Below are 20,180 nucleotides of genomic sequence, written 5' to 3'. Positions count from 1 at the left end.
AAGCGGCGTGAATTTGATCCAGATATTGAAATCGTTAGCTTTAATCTTTTACTTAATATAAAATTTAAAGCAAACGAAACATGACAATATGATAAGAAGTTCAATATTAAAATAATGAAATTTTCTAATTACATAAATGCTAAAATAGATATTAGATCAGAAATATTTTAATAGTTCAAAAAAAAATATGAAGATAGAGATAATATCGATTATTTGATTTTACAAGTAAAATATTATCCATACTTGGTTAGTTCAATTATTTATGGCCAACCTAGTAACATATTTAGACCATACACACAAATTCATCAGTCATCCTAACTTTGACTTTATGTATGCATTCATAAAATAACTCAATTACAAATATTTTTTAATAAAAATGAATCAAGTTTCTGATAAAAAAATTAACTAAATTTTTTAAGTGCTATTTGTGTGTAGAATTTTTTTTCTCTCAAAAGTACTGAGTATGTAATATGAAATAAGAAAAAAAAATAGTAACAATTTTTACTATTACAATAAGTTAAATGTAAAATATATTTTAAATTAAATCAAGAATTTTTTTTTTTCATTTTAAAGATATAAGTAATCTCTCTCCTTCCACCATTTCTTTATATTCTTTATCTTCTCTCTTGTTTTTCCTCTTTTCATCATTTATTCTTTTGTAATATGAACCATCCTAAGCATTGTTGGGCGGAGTTTGGGTAACCATAGTGGACCCAAAGCCCAGATCAATATCTTAGGCTCTTTGCACCTGCGTGAACCTGTATATTATAGTGAATTGAGAAAAATCACTTTTTAAATTTTTACAATTTATAATGTGTTATTCAGATTATAACACAAGATTTTTCTAGGCTTAAATACTTATTTAGTCTTCAAGTTTGGGGTTGAACTTCCGTTTGATACCCGGTTTTAAAAGTGATTTAATTAGGTTCTTAGGTTTTTTATTTTGCTTGCAATAGGTCCTTCCGTTAACTCAGGTGTAACGGTGTTAATTTTTCTTCTCTCTCCTCTGTTATTAGTGACATATCTTTCTCTCTCTCCTATTTCTCTTCTCTTTCCATTACAACATCATTATAACTACCTCTCTCTCACATTTTTCTCTCTCATTATTTATTTCTTCTCTAACCTGTGCCAACACAACAATTTAGGAATCAAACAAAATGATAAGGTCTCTTTCAAAAGGTTTCTATGACCTCCCCCTCACCCAGATTGTTTGCTGCTGCAACCTCATTTTTTTCAAGTGTGGCAATCTGACAATTCCACTATTTGGAGCCATGATACGGCATGAGCCAACCATAGAATGCTTTTCAGTGGATGTGCATGTCAGTTGGGAAGTCCTATGTTTTGTAGGCAATTTTGATACAATTAGCTTAGTGACAAATGAGAGGCACAGGCCAGATTAATTTTAAAAAATAATAAAGGAAATTATTTTATCAATAAATGTTTTGTTCAACTTTTTGTAATAAAATAAAAAATAAAAATAAAAAAAAATCAGAAATGCAGTTGATAAGCTGGAGTGTGTAACTCCCCTAGATGCATCATGTTTACCCCAATACTCTTGCCATTTGTATCACCACTTCTCACTGAACTTACATTGATAAGCTTGTATGCATTTTTTTCTGAAAATAAAATTATGCCCTCACGTATGATTTCTTTAAAATGCGAGCCAATTCACCCATCAATGGTTTATGCAGCGACGATACAGTGTTTGAAGAGGAAGAGGCTATATGAACAGCAAATAGAACAGCTTGGAAATTTTCAGCTGCATATTCATGACCAGGTGTGAATGCACTTTAAATTCAGTAGCTGCAACAAATGTTTTTGAAACTACAGCCCTTAAATAGTCATTTGAATAATTAAAGAAAAAGTTGTAGGCAGAAAGGTGTAAAGATTATTACTATTATTATTATTATATTAATAAGAATTAATTTTAACAGAGTATACGAATATTAGCATACTTTTATAAAAATACATGAAAATATAAAGTGTCATTGAATAGGTAAAAGGGATGGAAGAAGTGAAACGTCTGGTAATAAATAGAGTTAAACTCATTGAATTTCAAGCTCTTGCTTGTCTCTCATCTCACAAATTAGGAAAAGAATAAGTCAATTTTGGTCTTAAAATTGGAACTGAATAATCAATATGATGTAAAATAGTTTTTAATTTTTTCAAAAGAAAGTAGAAGGGTCTCCTTCAATCAGTTATGCGAACCATGCATGACTAGTTCACACGGGTCAGCTTGTTCAAGACTGGTATTTCCTTTTTTTTTGTCTGTTTTTTGAAATCTTATTTTTTGAGGATTGGTTGTATTAGTTACTGGTTTTTTTTCTCTCAAAGAGAGCCCGTCCACACTAGTTCTGACAATTTTGGGTATGATAATGTTTCAGTGCGTGGAGTATCATTTATATTTTCTGCTGACAATGTGTTACAGATGATAATGTTGGAAGGTGCCAAGGCTACCACTGAAACAATGGATGCATTGAGAACTGGTGCAGCTGCTATGAAGGCTATGAAAAAAGCAAGGTACGTATATTTGTAATTTCATTCTTGATATATACTCTTCTATGTTTTTCATCTTTGTTTTTTTAGGTAGTTATAAAGGTAAAGAGAAAGAAGTGTCACAGGAGAGAGAAGAAATAATGAGAGAGAAAAAGGTGAGAGAGAGGTAGTTATAATATTAATGATGTTGTAATGGAAAGAGAAGAGAAATAGGAGAGAGAGAAAGATATGTCAGTAATAGCATAGAAGAGAGGAGAAAAATTAACACCGTTATACCTTAGTTAACGGAAGGGACCTATTGCAAGCAAAATAAAAAACCTAAGAACCTAATTAAATCACTTTTAAATCCGGGTATCAAAAGGAAATTCAGCCCCAAACTTGGAGACTAAATAGGTATTTAAGTCATTTTTCTAATACAAGATTGATTGATTCGCGCATAAAAAAACCAGGAATGTATAATCGAAATTGAGTTTAAATTGTCCTTCTGAAAATATACATAAATAAGATCTATCATTATTAAATAATTTTTTAAAATGAATTCAAATTTTTATCCAGAATACACTTTTCAAACAGCTTTAATTCTTTTTTCTCAATTTTTTCTTGGTTATAATGAGGTAACAATACATTCGTCCAAATTTACTTACGCCGAATAGGATTTAGATTCAATCTAACCAATCAAAATACAACCTGAATTTAATATTTTAATCTTTATATTCAATTTATCAATGTAGTCAAGTACAAGTTATATTTTTATTGTGAATTAATTTAGAAAACCTATTCAGTTTACGAGTTCATATTCAATTATTTTCTTTATGAAACTTTTATATTAGTTTTAAATAAATATACTAAATTTACAAAAAAAATTAAATAACTGATTTTAATAATTTTTTTTTATAAGAATTATAGTTTTATATAATTTATTATTAAATTTTAATAAAAATTATAGTACTAAAAATAAAAATTTAAAATATACATGTAATTATAAACAATAAAAGCTTCAGTTTTAAATCAGCAAAATTATATACTGAATTCCATTATTATTATTATTATTATTATCATTATTAATTTTATCAATTTATTATTCTGATATTATATAATTAGCTTACATCCAGAATTGCTTTCAGTTTCCCCTGGTAGGGTCAGCGGGCTTTTATTTGCTTATACCTAACACAGCGTAACATATTTGTACCAAATCATAATGAAAGAAAACACGCACACATCTATCTATCTATCTACCTACCTACCCATTTTACAGTTTCATTGTATATATAATCCAGAAATATTTATAAAAAAAGAAGAAGTAAATTTGAAGTTTATTGGAAAAAATATTTCAGAATAAATTTTCAACCATTTCTACGATTTATTTTTGTATTGATGAATTTTATTAAGCGATTTTTCAAAATGGTGAATTTAAAATAGTTCAAAACTAATTATAGATTAAGCATTTCAAATTACTTATTTCAAAAACGATATTTTTTTAATTTGTTCAAAATTTATAATACAAAAAAATTCTAATACATTCTAGATAATTAAAAAAAAAACAAGATTATTAGTCACATTTATGATATGACCATTGTATCTTTTCAGTTAAATATTGTATCTTTTCAGTTAAAGAATGACCATCGTAGTCACATTTATAGTATCACTAGTGGTTTGTATCATCTTATACAAAATTGATGGAAGAGTCATACGGTATATAAACTTTTTTGGCTTAATACCACTTATAGTTAATAGTTTGGGAGGTTTTGTTTAATATGGTCCTATCTTTTTTTAGTAATAATTGATCCCACTTTTTGAAAAAACTGTTCAATTGATTTCTTTTTTATTACGACGTCAATTTTCTAACGGTGTTGGTTACGACGTCAATAAGTTCTTTCATGCATTCACCTATCCAAATGTTATTTTAACAGTTCTGACATGATGTTATGTTAAAAATCATGTCATCATCGTATACAATAAGGACTATAATAAACAATTTAAACTTGAATATGGGATCACTATGAACAAAAAGGACTCAATTGAACAGTTTTTTCAAAAGGTGGGATCAATTGTTATGAAAAAAAAAAGGTAGGACCATATTGAACAAACCCTCCCAAATTAGGGATCAAAAGCGGTATTAAGCTAACTTTTTTTTCTCAACAGTAATAATCATGTTCACTTACTCTCCTATATAATTTTTTTTTTAATCTATAAAGATTATTAGCTATATTTTGTTTCAGTCGTTTCAATTTAAACATGAAACTGTTCGTGAATTCTTAATTTTCATATCTCTACTTACATTAAGTTTTGGCGAAAAAGTAATACAACAAATATACTTGTGTTCTACATAGTTAAAGACTGCATGGTTGATGATATTATTATTTTTAACACTCAATAAATTGTACATACCATTTACATCAATTATACTGTGTTCTACCGTTACGAATCAATTTTAAACACGACCTTTATTCTGATATACAATATTTTCAATATCGTTAGAAAATTAATACTTCCGAGCTACTATTGCATGTCCATTAAACATTGATATGTCATATAATTAAGATCTCATTTAACATGAAAAAATAAAATAAAATTCAAAAACAAAATAACTACCGCAAGAATAATAGCTTTAATTAAATCCCCCAATTAATTTTATTTAAGTAAAACGAAACATATAATGAAATTGTGATTTCTATAAAAGACAAGGTAATGTGTATAAAGGTAAAATAAAATATTTAAAAAAAATACAAAAATAAGGTCCTCTTAACTAGAAGTTGTCGTGCTTGTAAATTATGCCTAAGAACGACGTGGTCGTATTACTTTGGTTTTTTATTTTAAAAAAGTAAAAAATATATATTAATTTTTTTTTTATATTAAAAAAATCACATTCAAACAAAATTAAAATAGTTATGTTGTTAATTTAAAATCAATCGAGTTAATATTTCACATATATTGGTTATTAATATATATATATATATATATAGTTTTCAAAATACTTTTACTACACACCCCTAATTGTGAAGAGAGACTATAGTAAATACAGATTCTCTAAACATTGATTTTACACAATTATTCACAAATATACTAAAATCGGCTATTAAGGTTTTATAAATACTTAAAAAAAACACTACCTTTGTTTTATGGTTTTTCAATTATATCTACAAGTAGATAGAATTTGTCAAATGTTTAAAATAATATGATATTTGTTTTAATCTCAAGTATGATTAAATTGTTTTAGTCTCGAACTTTGGCAAATTTAGCAAATATGAAACTACTAAACTTACTAAAACAAGCTTTCTAATCAATGTTTAAAGAAATGAAAGGCAAATGGAAATACGAATTTGTTTATGGTTGAGTTAAATTTAAAATAAGGCGATCAAATTCAAAGACATGTAAATTAAAGATTTTGATGACAATTTGGTAAATGACTTTGGAGTGTTGTTATCCTTTGAAACTTGGTAGAATATTTATAATTGAAATATATTTTTAATACAAATTTTTGTAACATGAGTTGCATTTGATGTTGTAATTGAGTTTTGAAAATGAGTTGCGGTATATAACTTTCTAATATAATTTTTTTCTTATGGTCTAAGAAAAACATGACAAAGAATTTGATGTTTGTTTCCATTATTTTATTGTTCAGATAACAAATTATTGTTTAATTGACTTGTTTTCACTAAATAATGTTTGCTTTTAAATAAATCTGTCTCAAACAACATCTTTAAATTTTAATTCAATGTTTACTTTACTTAATGATTTGAGAAATAATTTAGAAAAACCTTGTTGTGTTGATTGAAAATAGTTAAAAATATGACACGAATTATATGAATTCATTAAAGGCCATAAAGCTTATCAAAACTTTAGATGGAGAAAAGTTAAGAAAGATTTATAGAAGTATTAAATGTACCGAACTCGTCATAACTTATTAAATGAGTTATATATTAATATCTAATGAAACACATTTAATATAAATATTTCAAAAGATTTCTTTAATTATCCTTATTAAAACTAATATTTAAATATGTTTGCTTTATTTATCTTAATTTATTACTATTTTATTTATTTATTATTGGTGTTGGATAGCTCTATATCATGAAACACTATCTGAATATATTAATTTGTCCTTATCCATCCACATCATCGATCCCATTCTTTGGCATCAGAAACTTGTCAGCATGCAATGCAAACAAATCATAAACTCCCTTCCCATCTCTGTCCATTGCCACTTTCAATTCCAAACGTTTCGTTTCGCTTCTTCGATTCTCTTCATCACAATCAGGCAACATGCTCAGAAGCCGGATATGGCAGAAGAGGGCTTTGATCTCTTCCCGAACCTTCTTTTCAGCCTCCGCTTCTTCTCACTCTTCATCATCTTCTTCCCCTACGCTCCCTTCTCGCTTCGTCAAACCTAATTTTCCTTCCTCACATATCTCTGTTAGTTCTGTTCCCTTTTCAATTCGATTAATCTCTTCTTACTAACTAATTACTGATTCATTGCTTTTAATTTCGCCCTTGTAGTTCTATTTTCCACGTGTGAACAGGTGTTTGTTCTGCACTCAACCCGCCGTAGACCTTCCCGCGAGCAAGCTAGTGGACGTGCCGTTGGCGCAAACCGGCGAAGGTATTGCAGAATGCGAGCTTCTCAAATGGTATGTCCAGGAGGTCAGTCAATCCATCATTACTTGTTTCGTACCTTCACTGATATTCGTGTCAAGAAGGAAAAAAACAGTATGCCCTGAATTGACTTTTCTGAACTATCTGTTGGTTCGTATTGGTAGGGGGATTATGTTGAAGACTTTCAACCGCTCTGCGAAGTTCAAAGTGATAAAGCTACTATTGAAATTACGAGTCGCTACAAAGGAAAAGTTTCCAATATTCTCTGCGGTCCTGGTGATATCGTGAAGGTGAGTTATTAAATCTCATTCTGTTGGATATAGTTGAACCAAGATTATGTTTTGTGGATTTTTAAATTGTTTGTTAGAGTAAATTGGTGAAAGAAGAGGTAGTGATGCATTGGTGGTTTGGAATTTCGGATAGTTGTCCATGCCCCCAAAATGTAGGAAAAGTTTCCCTGTATACTTGTAATTATTAAGCGATGAAATTTATTATCATTATATATTATTATTATTAAAGAATTCAGGTACCTGACCAGGAAAAGTTTAATAGAATATGCTCCATTTGTTGTGAGTAGATTTTTTTTTTTATTTAGACATGTTTGATTTTTGTTTTGATTAGATCATGAAAAATGAGAAAAGTGGAAAAGGAAAGTGAAAAAAAAAAGGTTGAGTGTTGAATGAAATATTAAAGAAAAACGTAAATATTAATAAAATATTAACAATATAGTCAACTCGTGAATATTAGTAAAATAATTCTGACATAATTGAGACATAATCCACGGTGTAGCTTTCTATGTAAATCTCTTCACTTTTGGATTGAAAATTTAATGTGCTTTACCTCTTTTTTATCTATCGTTTTTTGTGTTTTCTTTCTATTTCCTCTCCCTCAAGATTTCCACGCCGCCTAGAAGCAAACAAGGCGTGAGAGAATTGGAAGGAAGTGAGCCGATGAAGTGGGTGGAAAGGAAAAAAGAACAGTGCCCTATATTTTTTCCTGGAGAATTTGGAGTGAGATTGTCGGTGAGAGAAAGAGAATATAGATAGAGAGAATAACAGAAGGCGTCCATGGAGGAATTAGAAGCTTTGTTTTTTACAATGTAGGAGGCACTTGTGGGTGGATATTCTAGATTCATGCAAGAAGACATCCAGAGATACTGACACATGCTTTTTCAAAGCGAAATTATTTGATATGCAATGTTTTGGAAATGTGTCTCTGGTGTACATTCTCTTAAGACTCCGCAGGATACTAGATGAGAAATATACCCTTGGCAGCTGACTCCAGGGTCCAACCATCCATTAACTATTTAATTTCCCATGCTGCCACTTTGTGGTTATAACATGGAGATGGCATGGTGTTGCAATTTATGTTGCAAATACCAAAGGGACCTGCCTATTTTTTTTAATGGGGTGGTTCTTCGAAGCAGCATAACTGAGAAAGATAGCATTGTATTGATGATCTAAATTTTTGCATCTAGTTCTACATGGGGCAACAAATATATTTGAGCATTTGAATTCTGTTGGATAAAATTTCAGGTTGGAGAAACTCTATTAAAGATATTAGTTGATGACTCAGCATCTCCTTCTGTCTCTCTTGGTGATTCAGTAAATACAAAGTCACCTGATTCTGATAAGACATCAGTTAATGTGACAGTGTTTACTGCAGCAGTTGACGATTCAGACAATGCCAAATTGATAGATTCTGATCCTGAAAAAGGAAGACAAACTGGAATTCTATCAACACCTGCTGTAAGAAGTCTGGCTAAGCAACATGGTATAGATATAACCGAAGTTTGTGGAACTGGAAAAGATGGAAGGGTTTTAAAAGAAGATGTACTAAATTTTGCTGTCAGCAAAGGAATCATTAAAGATCCATCTACACTCTTGCATACCGATTCTGTAGAACAGCCACGGGGAGCTGAAGGATACAACTACAATATGGCAACTAAATCTTGTAGTCCATCTGAAGACAGGACAGTCCCGTTTAGGTAAAGCTGGATGCAAGCATAATTTGAATCCTTTCCCCCTTTTTTTTTTCTTCTCTTGTGAGATGGTGATTGATGTCAATCTGTCAAAGTTTTTTGCACAAACAATTTATGTCAATTTGTGGAAAGTTGCGTATATGTGGACCTCAGTATTGCATTAGCATGAAAGTATTTTCCTTTACTCAGTTCTATAACTCAATTAAAACTAAGATATCCCTAGAATAAGTTAATAATGACCTTTTCTTTTCTTTTTGCAGAGGATTCCAAAGAGCAATGGTAAAGTCAATGTCTCTGGCTGCTAAAGTCCCACATTTTCATTATGTGGATGAGATAAATTGTGATGCTCTAGTGGAGCTTAAAACATCTTTTCAGAAAAATAATCCTTATCCAGACATTAAGTACACTTTCCTTCCAATATTAATCAAATCACTATCGATGGCCCTTAGTAAGTACCCCTTTATGAACAGTTGCTTCAAAGAGGATGCATTGGAGGTCGTTCTCAAAGGTTTGTTTCTCAGACATAATCTGATGAATGATTCATATATTTTTGCTTCCTTTGTAGCTTGTTTATTGTTTAGTTTTTTTTTGTAGTGAACATAACGTCTTTTTCTTTAGTTAAAAAGTACAAGTTCAAGGAGCGAGCTACAATTATTTAGAAATTGAAAAAATATGGTCACGTCAAAGAGGTTCCCTTCATTAGCCAATTGTCGCTTTTGTTTTATGGCACCTGTTTCTACATGTTCAAAATAATCTTCAAATGACCCACCGAGTTTTTATGCATATTGGTTTCTGGCACATGGTGTTAGTGTTTGAGAAGTTTTACCTTGTGTACTGTATCTAAGGGTTTAAAACAATGATCATCTTGCTTGAGGGAGTTTCAAGTTTAATGTTTTCATAGTTTCCTTGATAATATTTTTAAATATTTTTTTGCAACACCTGTAAGTACATGGTATTAAACCTTTTTCCAGTTTGTGTTGACCGATATCTGGTGGCTGTCAATTTAATGATTTATTTGAGGCAGTAGCTTCCGTGCTAAAGTTGACACAGAAGTTTATTTACTGTAGGTTCACACAATGTTGGAATTGCCATGGCAACACAACATGGTCTAGTTGTGCCAAACATAAAAAATGTCCAGTCTCTTTCCATACTTGAGGTTGGTTTACAAAAGGCTTGGCTATGGTTTTATCTATTTTTTCTTTATTCAGCCATTCTTGTTTTGGTTGAAGTGCATGTCCATGCTTGCTGTTTAGTTACGGGCCACGATAAAAAAATGTTCATGATTTGAATTGCTTGAATGAAATATAATTTTATTCTTCTCGATCTAAGTTTCTGGCTTGAGTTTAATTGTCGGTTTTCTGAAAGCTGCTTCTTCTTATAAGAAACGAAGAGACTATTTTCTCAGACTCCTTTAGTTTTAATAATAATTTCAGATTTGGAGATAAAGCCAGGTCATTGTTGTTTCCTTTGATGCAGATCTGTTTGCATAGGGTCCCAGAGCATGTGTATATGATGTCTAGTGCATGTGATAATTATAATCATGTCTCACATCTAGTAAGACATTCTTGTGCGTGTTCTTATTAATCTATTTTTCTATGTACATGATTTTTATGTAGATAACCAAAGAGCTAGCAAGGTTACAACAATTGGCTTCAAATAACAAGTTAACTTCTGAGGATATATGTGGTGGTACTATTACTTTAAGCAACATTGGAGCAATTGGTGGAAAGTTTGGTTCCCCACTTGTCAATCTGCCTGAAGTCTCCATTATTGCCATTGGTAAAATTCAGAAAGTTCCACGGTTCGCCGATAATGGAAATGTGTATCCTGCATCACTCGTGACTGTAAGTCTTGCATTTTGCATTTTAGAGAGATAACTACGATAATCTCCGACGATTTTTTTGTGTTTGTAGCGTTCCACTTTATATACGACTGTTTAGTTTGTCATCTTGCTGAAGAGAAATAAAAAATGAGATTATAGAGAATACCCTAATTTAGCTGTTAAAAAAGACTTCATAGCTAGTTAGTTCATGTTTACTTTTACTGCAAATTCAGCGTTTGTAGTTCTATTGTCTTCATGGCTACGCTTAGTTCTATTGTATATAGGTTGAATTTGCATTGACAGAGTAGTTCATTGTTTGATTGACAAAGGAAACACAGATTTGAACTTTGAATTCATTCTTTTTTTCCAATTAGGCAACGTATATTTTCTAACTAAATGCTATTTTTTTTGTAATGATTTTTGCACGGGTTAGAAGATGAAAGGAACAGCAATTCCTTATTTGTTTTTCTGCTTGCAGGTTAATATTGGTGCAGATCACAGAGTCTTGGACGGAGCAACCGTTGCAAGATTTTGCAACGAGTGGAAGCAACTAATTGAAAATCCCGAGCTCCTCACTCTGTATTTGAGATAAAATTTGATCACATGAATGAACAGTTACTGAAATTGTTACTTACATGGTTGATCGCTGAGGCTGTATTGTTTACAATGAGAAGTATAACCAGAGAGAGCATTTAAAATACGACAAAATGAAGATATAAATAATTTAGTGATAAACCTCGCATATCCAAGTTTGGTTTGAGAGGTAGCAGAGGGACAACTGTAGCCCTTGTTTTGGAGAATAATGCTTTTTGCGTATCTCAACTGCAGATACTACACCTCTGCGAATCGTTAAAATAAACTGCTTTTGTCGTGCAGTTTAAACTTTATATGTATATTTTCACTTCTCACAACTCAGAAAGAAATGAATTATTGTTCATTTCTCTCTTCTTTTCACGTCGACATAATTTGCAAAAGATAGATGAAAAGATATTTTATACTTCCTACATAATATTAATTCTTTTTATTTTAATTAAATATTATGACTATGCGCGTTTTTATTAATGAATAATGATAGGAGTGATTTTGGAAATAGTTAAAATAGTAAATTTGTTACATTAGTAGTATTTAAAAATTTTAAATTAGTGATAAAATTAAATGGATTTATTAGTTTAATTAGTTTATACTCAATTATATATATATTTATATGAGTTGTATTTAAGTTTTGATTTTTTAAGAAAAAAATACTATTTTATTTAAAATAATGAAATCAAATTAAGTTAAAATTTTAAATATAAAAATTAAACAGAATCAAAACTACAAATATAAAAAATGAATTAAACAAGTAGAAAGATCACAGTAACATGTTGTCAGGAAGGATGGCATTATAATTATTTAAGATGTAACTCTACACGTGACCAAAACTTTTTAAAATATACTTAAAATAATAAAAAAAAATAAAACTATTAGGAAGTCAATGCAAAATGGAAGGACACGACATTATTGTCACATGTATCGAATAAATACTACTCGTAAGTTATCGTCCCTACACCCGAAAGGACTTTCTTTTCCATACTTTATCAATTCATTCTTTTAAATGATTTAATTTGATTTTTAACCTTATAAATTCAACCAATTTCACGTGCTTTTTTTAATATTAACCCTATCTAAATTTTTGTAGTATTTTCTAAATTTAAAAAAATAGGTTCATAAATGTAACAATAATATGATGAGCTTAAATACAGCTATTAAAAACATTTTCTTTAAAAAAAGAGTAAAGAAATAAATAGGTCCTTAAATTAGTTGGGTTTGAAATGAGTCGCAATTGAGATCTCTGAAGAAGAAGAGAAAGCAGAGCAGGGAGTGAAATGGCAGCGGTAGCCAGTCAGAAGCTTCTGGAATTGAGCACCAAGATCGTCGCTGTTGGCAGAAACTACGCTGCCCACGCCAAAGAGCTTGGCAACGCCGTTCCCAAGGTACCTTCTCTCTCTCATACACAAATTCCCTTTCCAATGTTTTATAATCATCTAATTACGGATTGCAAGTGTTTTCCATTCTCAGGAACCCGTCTTGTTTCTGAAACCGACGTCGTCTTACTTGAAAAATGGCGGAACCATCCAAATTCCACACAACGAGGCTTCTCTGCACCATGAGGTTGAACTTGCTGTAGTCATCGCCAAGAAAGCGCGTGATGTGTCAGAATCCTCTGCCATGGATTACGTCGCTGGTATTTACTCATCTTACCTTAACCCTTACTTCTGCCTTGTTGCTATTTTACTTTAGATCACTCTCAATGTCCTAGTCCTGTTTCTTTTTCTTCTAAGAAAATTATGGTAAATAATATACTCTGCATATCAAAGGGTGTTTTCATAAACTTTTCTTTGAACCTTTTTTAAGGACAAAAATTAGATTTGTTTTTTCATAAGCTAAAATTAGTTTAAGTATGACTTAATTTGTAGACATTTTCTCATTTCGGCTTTTGTACATGATTTTTAGCTTAAGCTTATGCTAGTTTGAGCTTATAATATTTTATTCTAGTTTTTCTTTTTGTATTTTTCTGTTAAGAAATACTTTAAAGTTTATTATTCAAAACTATGAAAGTTTGACTCTCGTCCAACTGCTATGAATAGGAAGTTTATTTGCCTTTTACTAATGTTGCTTTAGAAGTCACTTTCTTTGCTTGGATGATAATGTAAAAAATGGTACTTAGAAATCAACTCTTGTTATAATACCAAAAAAAGTTGGTACAATTGGTAAGGATTTGAACTCCTTTGAAAAACATTCCCCATTACTGATGGCATTTTTAGTGAGTAATCTGTTAGTAGTTTTATCAGCACTCATGAATCACGTGGCATGCCCTGGTTTGGGTAGTCCACAGAGTCCAATTCACCTAAACTTTCATCAAGTAAAAAAGCTATTATCACTATGGATAAATAAAGATGCGTACATTTTGGTGTATCAGGTTATGCACTGGCTCTGGATATGACCGCTAGGGACCTTCAAACTGCTGCAAAGGTATTTTGGAAGTTCTGCAATCAAGCTTTTTGAAAATTATTTTTTCTATGTACCAGAAAATAAAGAAAAACCATGTAAACCAATTGGAGTTAAAATGACGGGATGTTAGCAAATGTGAAATGATTTGTCTGGGAATTCCCTGTTGTTTTTGGCACAGGTCATATTTTTCTTGTGAAATAATTTTGCACATATGATTTAGACATGGTATTTTCGTAACCTGATGAGCAATGTTTTCTTCTCCTCGTTCGTTCTTAGTCTGCAGGTCTTCCATGGAGTTTGGCAAAAGGCCAGGACACTTTCACCCCAATAAGTTCAATTGTAAGAAATTGCATGCTACAATGTTATTTATGCTGAAACTATTATATAATTCTGTTAGAGAAATGAGTTCACGTGGTCCTCAATAGTGTTAAGGAGTCAAGAACTACTGAGAAAGATAATACAAATTTCAGCCGTTCGTGACTTTTTCGAGAAGATTTAATCTACATTCACCAGTATTACCCTGGAGCAGATCTGGGAGTAGAAATGTATTGCTGGTAAATTGGTGAAGTGGCGCTTTTTGCAATAAAAGAAGAACTTTTACTAGCTTCTTTTTGCATAAGTAGTACTGTAGTCAATAGATATGTAATTCAGTTATACCCTTTATTCTAACAAGGTGAAATTTAAAATTCTACAACTAATGGATGAGACGTCTGCACCTGTGAGTATTATTTTACTCATCTACTTAGATAACGAGCCATATTATTCAACTGTATTTTCTTTATGCAGTTGCCAAAGACTGCAGTGCCAAACCCTGACGATATAGAATTATGGTTAAAGGTTTGAGATATTCTATACTTCTCTCATTATCATTTGGTTGGTTCTAATATAATTTATTTTGCATTACTTCAATGATGCATTAGAAACCCAAACTAATTGAAGAGAAACGGACTTGCTTTGATATAGGTAGACGAGGAAATTCGGCAAAAGGGCTCAACCAAGGACATGATCTTTAAGATCCCTTTTCTAATTAGCTATATAAGCTCTGTAATGACATTGTTTGAAGGAGATGTTATACTAACTGGTATGTTTCATTAATTCTCTATCTGCATATTTATACTTATGTGTTAGTTTAATTGATGAAAAAAGGTCAATAGTAACATTAGCACACTGTCTCATTTAACCTATCATTTGGGCCAATGAGAATTGATTCAACTAATAGAATCGAGCATTCTTGACTCAAAGGCCTTTAGTTCGTCTATAAGCCTTCCTGGAAACTTATGGCATGTCTTCTTCTTGAAACGGGGCAGTCCCCGTTCTGCAAAAGTATTTGTTTAGAATGAAAATCAATGACAATGAAAGGGTGCCATTTGTGTTTGAAGTTTGGATTGCTTCATTTGTCTTATAGGCAGGACTCGAAGTGAGTCAAGCCTGTTTGTGCACTCTTAAGAAAATAAAAATGAATCGCCACTGTGGTGATGGGAAACTTTGTTATTACGACCTGGCAGTTCAGTTTAACTAGTTGAAAATGTTGGCTTGTTTATAGAAGGGTTTGAACTTCGATCTTTACATATTCGATCATTGTTCTTGAGTTGGCTTGATGTTTGCACGTGAACACATTTTTAAAATAATAATAATAATATCTTAATTTAATAATATGTATTTACTAACATTCAATTATTCAACTATTATTTAAAATTGTTGATATTTCATACTGCACACACATAAATGGTATTGCAAATATAGACTTTGTGAAGTTCAAATTTTGAGCCTATTAAAACTGAAATATTTAATTATTGAGTAACTTGAGAGCTCGAGGTAAGTTAAACTTGAGCTGAGAAAATTGGTATTGGAGCCAAACTGAGTTAGGCTCAGGGCTCGACTCCCTTTCAGCCCCTTTCTTTCTCCCGTTCCCTAACTGATTAAATACAATTATTTTGCAAGTATAGATAAATTAAATAGGGAAATCTAAGGCCCTTGTTCAGTTAACAGACATTTTGATTATATGCAGGCACTCCACCGGGTGTTGGACCAGTGAAAGAGGGTCAAATAATTACTGCTGGTATTACAGGCCTTGTGGACGTACAGTTCAATGTTGAGAAAAGAGCAAGCCCCATACATTCTTCATAAACCTTCGATGCCACTTCAGTTCTACAGCAGGTTTCTTGCAGAAGAGAAACAGGGGGACTCAATAAAAGTTGCTATATGGGCTTCGGAGTTCAGAGTCTACAGATACTGGGCCCAGTATTTTGTTTTTCAATTTATTTATGGTCTTCGAATCGGTGCTTCAATAAGTTGGGTGTGATGATGTGGGTGTGCTGTTTTATAACGTGGATAATGGTGACTTAGCCCATGAATTAAAAAAAAAATGATCTTCAATTGTCATGAGTAGAAAGGATTTGGTGAATTCTGCTAACATTGTTTGTTCTTGAGTATGCTATTTTCAACTTTTATTTTTATCTCTTTAAACACAAGCATACATGAGAATACACCCAGCAAGAGTTATCTTTGAAAAATACAGATCAAGCACGCAGTGAAGGAAAAAGATGGAATCAAAGCAAGAACAGAGGAATACATGTCTAACATGACAACATGAAATTAGAATTTCTTAACGAAATCGTAGATGTGTTTGGTGATCTCATCAGGCCTTTCTTGATGAACGAAGTGACCCGCCCCTTGAATTACAACTACATCCTCTAGAAGGGGCACATCTCTCTTCAACCCACCTTTGTGAATGTAATCCTTGGCTCCTGGTGAATTATAGGTCAGGTCAAGATCACCCACAATAAACTTAACAGGAACTTTAACTTTAGCACCAGTCCACGGTGCTGTGAGCTCCCAATTTCTACAACATAAAAGTATAATAGTTTTGATTAGGAAAGGAAAAGGTAAAACATAAACTATAAAATTGTTGCTTGCAATTAGACCTCCATCACTATACAATATAGAAACATATTCATGAACATTCGGAATAATGTATGATGAATTTCTTTCTTTTGAATTCCATAATACTAATATTGCCCATTTTTTTTTTTCCAAACACATCCATCTACATATATCATATCATAAATAAGATGAATGACATGGTCATATCCAAAACTAAATCAATGTTTCAGTACATTTACAGATCTTTACAAAATTTACGAGTCGAAATTTACGTATTGATAAAAGAAGAATGTATATATATAATGCATTTTGTTCTATCACGGTTTTCTTTAATCCAGTGCAGCGGAGGTAATATATTTAATTTAATTTTATACGTGAAGTGTACTGTAAATTTAATCCAACATATAGGGATGTAAATTTTATACGTGAGTTACATCTAACAACATTGAACAGGCAAGGTCTGAAAAAAAAAAAAAAGAATGTGGCAGTTGATGGTGAAGAAAGACATACAGATCCAAATTTCTGTAGTAGTTAAAGCCCCCTGTGAAACCAGTCTTGTCATATTTACTAACATAGTAATCACATTCTTCTTGAGATAGCCATGAGGGCAACTTTAAGGGAGTATCAGTTGGACGATCAAAGGCTTTACCCTCAGGTAGATAAAGTGGACCAGGATTGCGGTATGTCAGGAACTCCTTCAGGACTCTTTCAGTGCCAATCTTCTCAAACTCAGCTTCTATATTCCCAGTCTCCTGCAATAATCCACTTGAGCAACAAAACCACTTTGCAGACCATGCTTTGCCCCAACAAAAAATCATCTTTTTTTCACTTCTACTTAAACCATGTTTTGAGACCTAAGAATTATATCCAAACACAACACAATATATATAACTAGTGGTGGTGCCCTTGCACATCAACAGGTATATATAACTCAAACTCAGTTAGAAGCAAACCAAATGACATAAGAAAACAAACCTGAAACCTGCAAATATAGTAATCATTTCCATACACTGCTCTTAAGGTATCAAGGGGTTTTCTCTTGGGGTTTCGGGGAGTAAATGCGACGCTCATGTTCACAAGAGCCCTGATTCTTTCAGGACGAAAGAGAGAAAGATACCAAGCAGTCATGGCACCCCAGTCATGACCTACCACAAACACTTTCTCATTGTCGCCGGCTACCTCATCCAGAAGACCAACCAGATCACCCACCACGTGGAGACTCGTGTAGGCCGTGGGAGAGGCCGGCACATCCGTGTCTCCGTACCCTCGGAGATCCGGCGCCACGCAGCGGTAACCGAGGGAAGCAAGGGCTTTCATCTGGTGGCGCCATGAGAACCATAGATCAGGGAATCCGTGGATGAAGAGGATCAATGGGCCTTCACCCATCTCGGCAACGTGCATGTTTATGCCATTCACATTCACTGTTCGATGCTCCACACCCTCCATTTTTAACTCTCTATGCAGTAATCAATGAACTCTGTATCTGTATATCATTCCATGAACCAATACGCCTTCTTAAATGCTTATCAAATCAAAGCATCCTTTCTCCTTTCCAAAGTCATAAATAATCACTTCCGTAATCAGCTTTTTAGAAAATCAAATCTTTGTAATTATGCAAAAAAATAGATTAAGCTTGATGGGTCTTCGAGAGAGTTTACACCACACATAATAATACATATTCAACTTAAAACTCAATACACAGTAAATCAATACCACTTTTAAATCAAAATCTTAATATGATGATTTTGATTTTAATAATGAAGCAGACAGGTCGTTATCTTTGTCGGAGATTGAAGGAAGGAAGCCACGAATAAAGCAACAAAACTTCTCCAATTATTTATTTCAGTCCAAGAAAAGAAAAAGTATTCGTAGATACCAAACAGATATATTAATACCTAATATATAATTAAATGAGAACAAAAATTATAGATTTATAGATGATAGAGTATACAAAAATTATTCATAGATAAAGAAAAATAAAGTATACAATAAATATAGATAAAATCAAAATATATTTCTCTCGTTATTGAAAAAGCTATTTAACAATCATAACCACAACCCATCTTTTTTTGTTTTACTAGATATAGTGGGTAATAATAAAAAGATAAGTAATATCAGTAAGTATCGACATTTTATTTTTACTTTAGTATGATAAAAGAAAAATAATAATATAAGTATAAATTTTAGTTTTTGAACTGGTAGATAGAACTGACCAGGTGTTTTTACTTTTTAGTAATTGCAACTTGTGTTTATAAAAGAGAATATATATATTTTTCTTTTAATATATACATAAAGACGAAGAACAAACAATTTTTAATTACCTCATCAACGAATTTAAATAAAATAATTAAAAAATTTGTTATGCTTTTATTATTCCGTAATAAAATATTATTTTGTAATTATATAATTTAGAACCAATCAGATAAAGTGTAAAAATGATAATTCGTTATAATTTTTTGTGAAGAAGAAAAGTATAGACACCCTTCCCAAATAATAATAATGTTTATTATTGTTATTGTGCATCTCATTTATTAAGATGATAAAATTGATGTAAATTCAAACTATACAAAATAAAATTGAACCTCTTATTTTTGTTAAATAAATGATAAAGTTTAGGTTCACTTTAAACAAGAATCTTACAAAAATAATGGTAGAAATGCTATTCCATTATATAATATTCGTTTGCTTTTATGTTATATAAGACTATCATTGACAAGTTTACAAGTTGTTATACACACTTAAAAATTATAAAGCTCATTCATTGATTGTGATGCCTTTTTATAAGTCACTGAATATCAAGAACTTTTAATTTAATCAATAAAAAAATCGCATTATACTAAGAAAAGTATTTTTTAAGTTAATATATATATCACAAATTTTTACAAGATTATAATCTAAGAAAACTGGCAAATAATAGTTTAATTTTTCTCCCAAAATTTCACAGTATTCTAGTTCTTAAACTATGATGCTAACCAAATTTAAAACTCTACATCACTAAAATCTTAGCGCTTTTATTTAGCACTCAGTAATCATAACCAATAAATATTCCAACTATCACATATAGTATTGGTCAAAGTTTGCTGTCTCACAAACATACTCAGAACGATAAACAGTTGTAACATTGAAAAATATGTTAAGAATGGAACATGTTTAAACATTCTAAACAAATTACATTAAGGTACAAATTCAACGTGTTTCATCAATAAAATAAAACAAACAGAAAACAAAAGAAAACCAATAATATGATGTCAAGAGAGCGAGGAAACACAAGGATCGGAGACGGTGAAATTTGAAGATAAAAAAAAAATTCAAAAAAGCTAACTAAATAAGAAATAGAATATATGCACATAATCTAATTTATGAAATGACCAACTGAAATATTTACAAAAAATTGAAGAAAACATTTATAAGGAA

The 20,180-nt window shown here is 31.3% G+C and overlaps 3 protein-coding genes across 5 annotated transcripts; 2 read left to right on the top strand and 1 right to left on the bottom strand.

Annotated features, from left to right (window-relative positions):
• The first annotated feature begins 6,658 nt into the window (after nt 1-6,658).
• Nucleotides 6,659-11,836, top strand: LOC106768191 (lipoamide acyltransferase component of branched-chain alpha-keto acid dehydrogenase complex, mitochondrial). Of its 2 annotated transcripts, none has more exons than XM_014653186.2 (8): nt 6,659-6,909; nt 6,994-7,137; nt 7,254-7,379; nt 8,625-9,076; nt 9,331-9,578; nt 10,138-10,226; nt 10,687-10,914; nt 11,371-11,836. In XM_014653186.2, exons 1-8 carry the CDS (start codon nt 6,760-6,762, stop codon nt 11,482-11,484), a joined length of 1,551 nt encoding a protein of 516 aa, XP_014508672.1. In that variant the 5' UTR covers nt 6,659-6,759; the 3' UTR covers nt 11,485-11,836. The 2 variants fall into 2 exon arrangements, with proteins under 2 accessions (XP_014508672.1, XP_014508673.1); XM_014653187.2 differs by having other exon boundaries at nt 6,769-6,909; nt 6,994-7,124.
• An 846-nt stretch (nt 11,837-12,682) lies between these two features.
• LOC106768193 (acylpyruvase FAHD1, mitochondrial) lies at nt 12,683-16,296 on the top strand. The gene is made up of 7 exons (XM_014653191.2): nt 12,683-12,865; nt 12,951-13,116; nt 13,852-13,904; nt 14,160-14,222; nt 14,670-14,720; nt 14,847-14,964; nt 15,892-16,296. Exons 1-7 carry the CDS (start codon nt 12,758-12,760, stop codon nt 16,008-16,010), a joined length of 678 nt encoding a protein of 225 aa, XP_014508677.1. The 5' UTR covers nt 12,683-12,757; the 3' UTR covers nt 16,011-16,296.
• LOC106768192 (epoxide hydrolase A-like) lies at nt 16,207-18,424 on the bottom strand. 2 transcript variants are annotated; one of them, XM_014653188.2, is made up of 3 exons: nt 17,742-18,424; nt 17,277-17,620; nt 16,207-16,725 (listed from the first exon to the last, which is right to left on the bottom strand). In XM_014653188.2, exons 1-3 carry the CDS (start codon nt 18,210-18,212, stop codon nt 16,479-16,481), a joined length of 1,062 nt encoding a protein of 353 aa, XP_014508674.1. In that variant the 5' UTR covers nt 18,213-18,424; the 3' UTR covers nt 16,207-16,478. The 2 variants fall into 2 exon arrangements, with proteins under 2 accessions (XP_014508674.1, XP_014508676.1); XM_014653190.2 differs by having other exon boundaries at nt 17,277-17,518.
• Nucleotides 18,425-20,180: the final 1,756 nt, after the last annotated feature.

This window comes from Vigna radiata, chromosome 7, assembly GCF_000741045.1.
Source record: "Vigna radiata var. radiata cultivar VC1973A chromosome 7, Vradiata_ver6, whole genome shotgun sequence".
NCBI lineage: Eukaryota > Viridiplantae > Streptophyta > Magnoliopsida > Fabales > Fabaceae > Vigna > Vigna radiata.
The sequence above is the reverse complement of the archived record's forward strand: the minus strand, read 5'-3'. Positions and strand labels throughout refer to the sequence as shown.

Excerpts from the sequence above, each read along its gene's own strand:
- LOC106768191 (XM_014653186.2), top strand. The coding sequence starts at position 6,760 with ATGCTCAGAAGCCGGATATGGCAGAAGAGGGCTTTGATCTCTTCCCGA. Across the intron at positions 9,077-9,330 it reads GACAGGACAGTCCCGTTTAG|AGGATTCCAAAGAGCAATGG; the intron begins GTAAAGCTGGAT and ends TTCTTTTTGCAG. Across the intron at positions 10,227-10,686 it reads AGTCTCTTTCCATACTTGAG|ATAACCAAAGAGCTAGCAAG; the intron begins GTTGGTTTACAA and ends ATTTTTATGTAG.
- LOC106768193 (XM_014653191.2), top strand. The coding sequence starts at position 12,758 with ATGGCAGCGGTAGCCAGTCAGAAGCTTCTGGAATTGAGCACCAAGATC. Across the intron at positions 14,223-14,669 it reads TCACCCCAATAAGTTCAATT|TTGCCAAAGACTGCAGTGCC; the intron begins GTAAGAAATTGC and ends TTCTTTATGCAG. Across the intron at positions 14,721-14,846 it reads ATATAGAATTATGGTTAAAG|GTAGACGAGGAAATTCGGCA; the intron begins GTTTGAGATATT and ends GCTTTGATATAG.
- LOC106768192 (XM_014653188.2), bottom strand. The coding sequence starts at position 18,212 with ATGGAGGGTGTGGAGCATCGAACAGTGAATGTGAATGGCATAAACATG. Across the intron at positions 17,621-17,741 it reads ACTATATTTGCAGGTTTCAG|GTCTCAAAACATGGTTTAAG; the intron begins GTTTGTTTTCTT and ends TATAATTCTTAG. Across the intron at positions 16,726-17,276 it reads TACTACAGAAATTTGGATCT|AAATTGGGAGCTCACAGCAC; the intron begins GTATGTCTTTCT and ends TTTATGTTGTAG.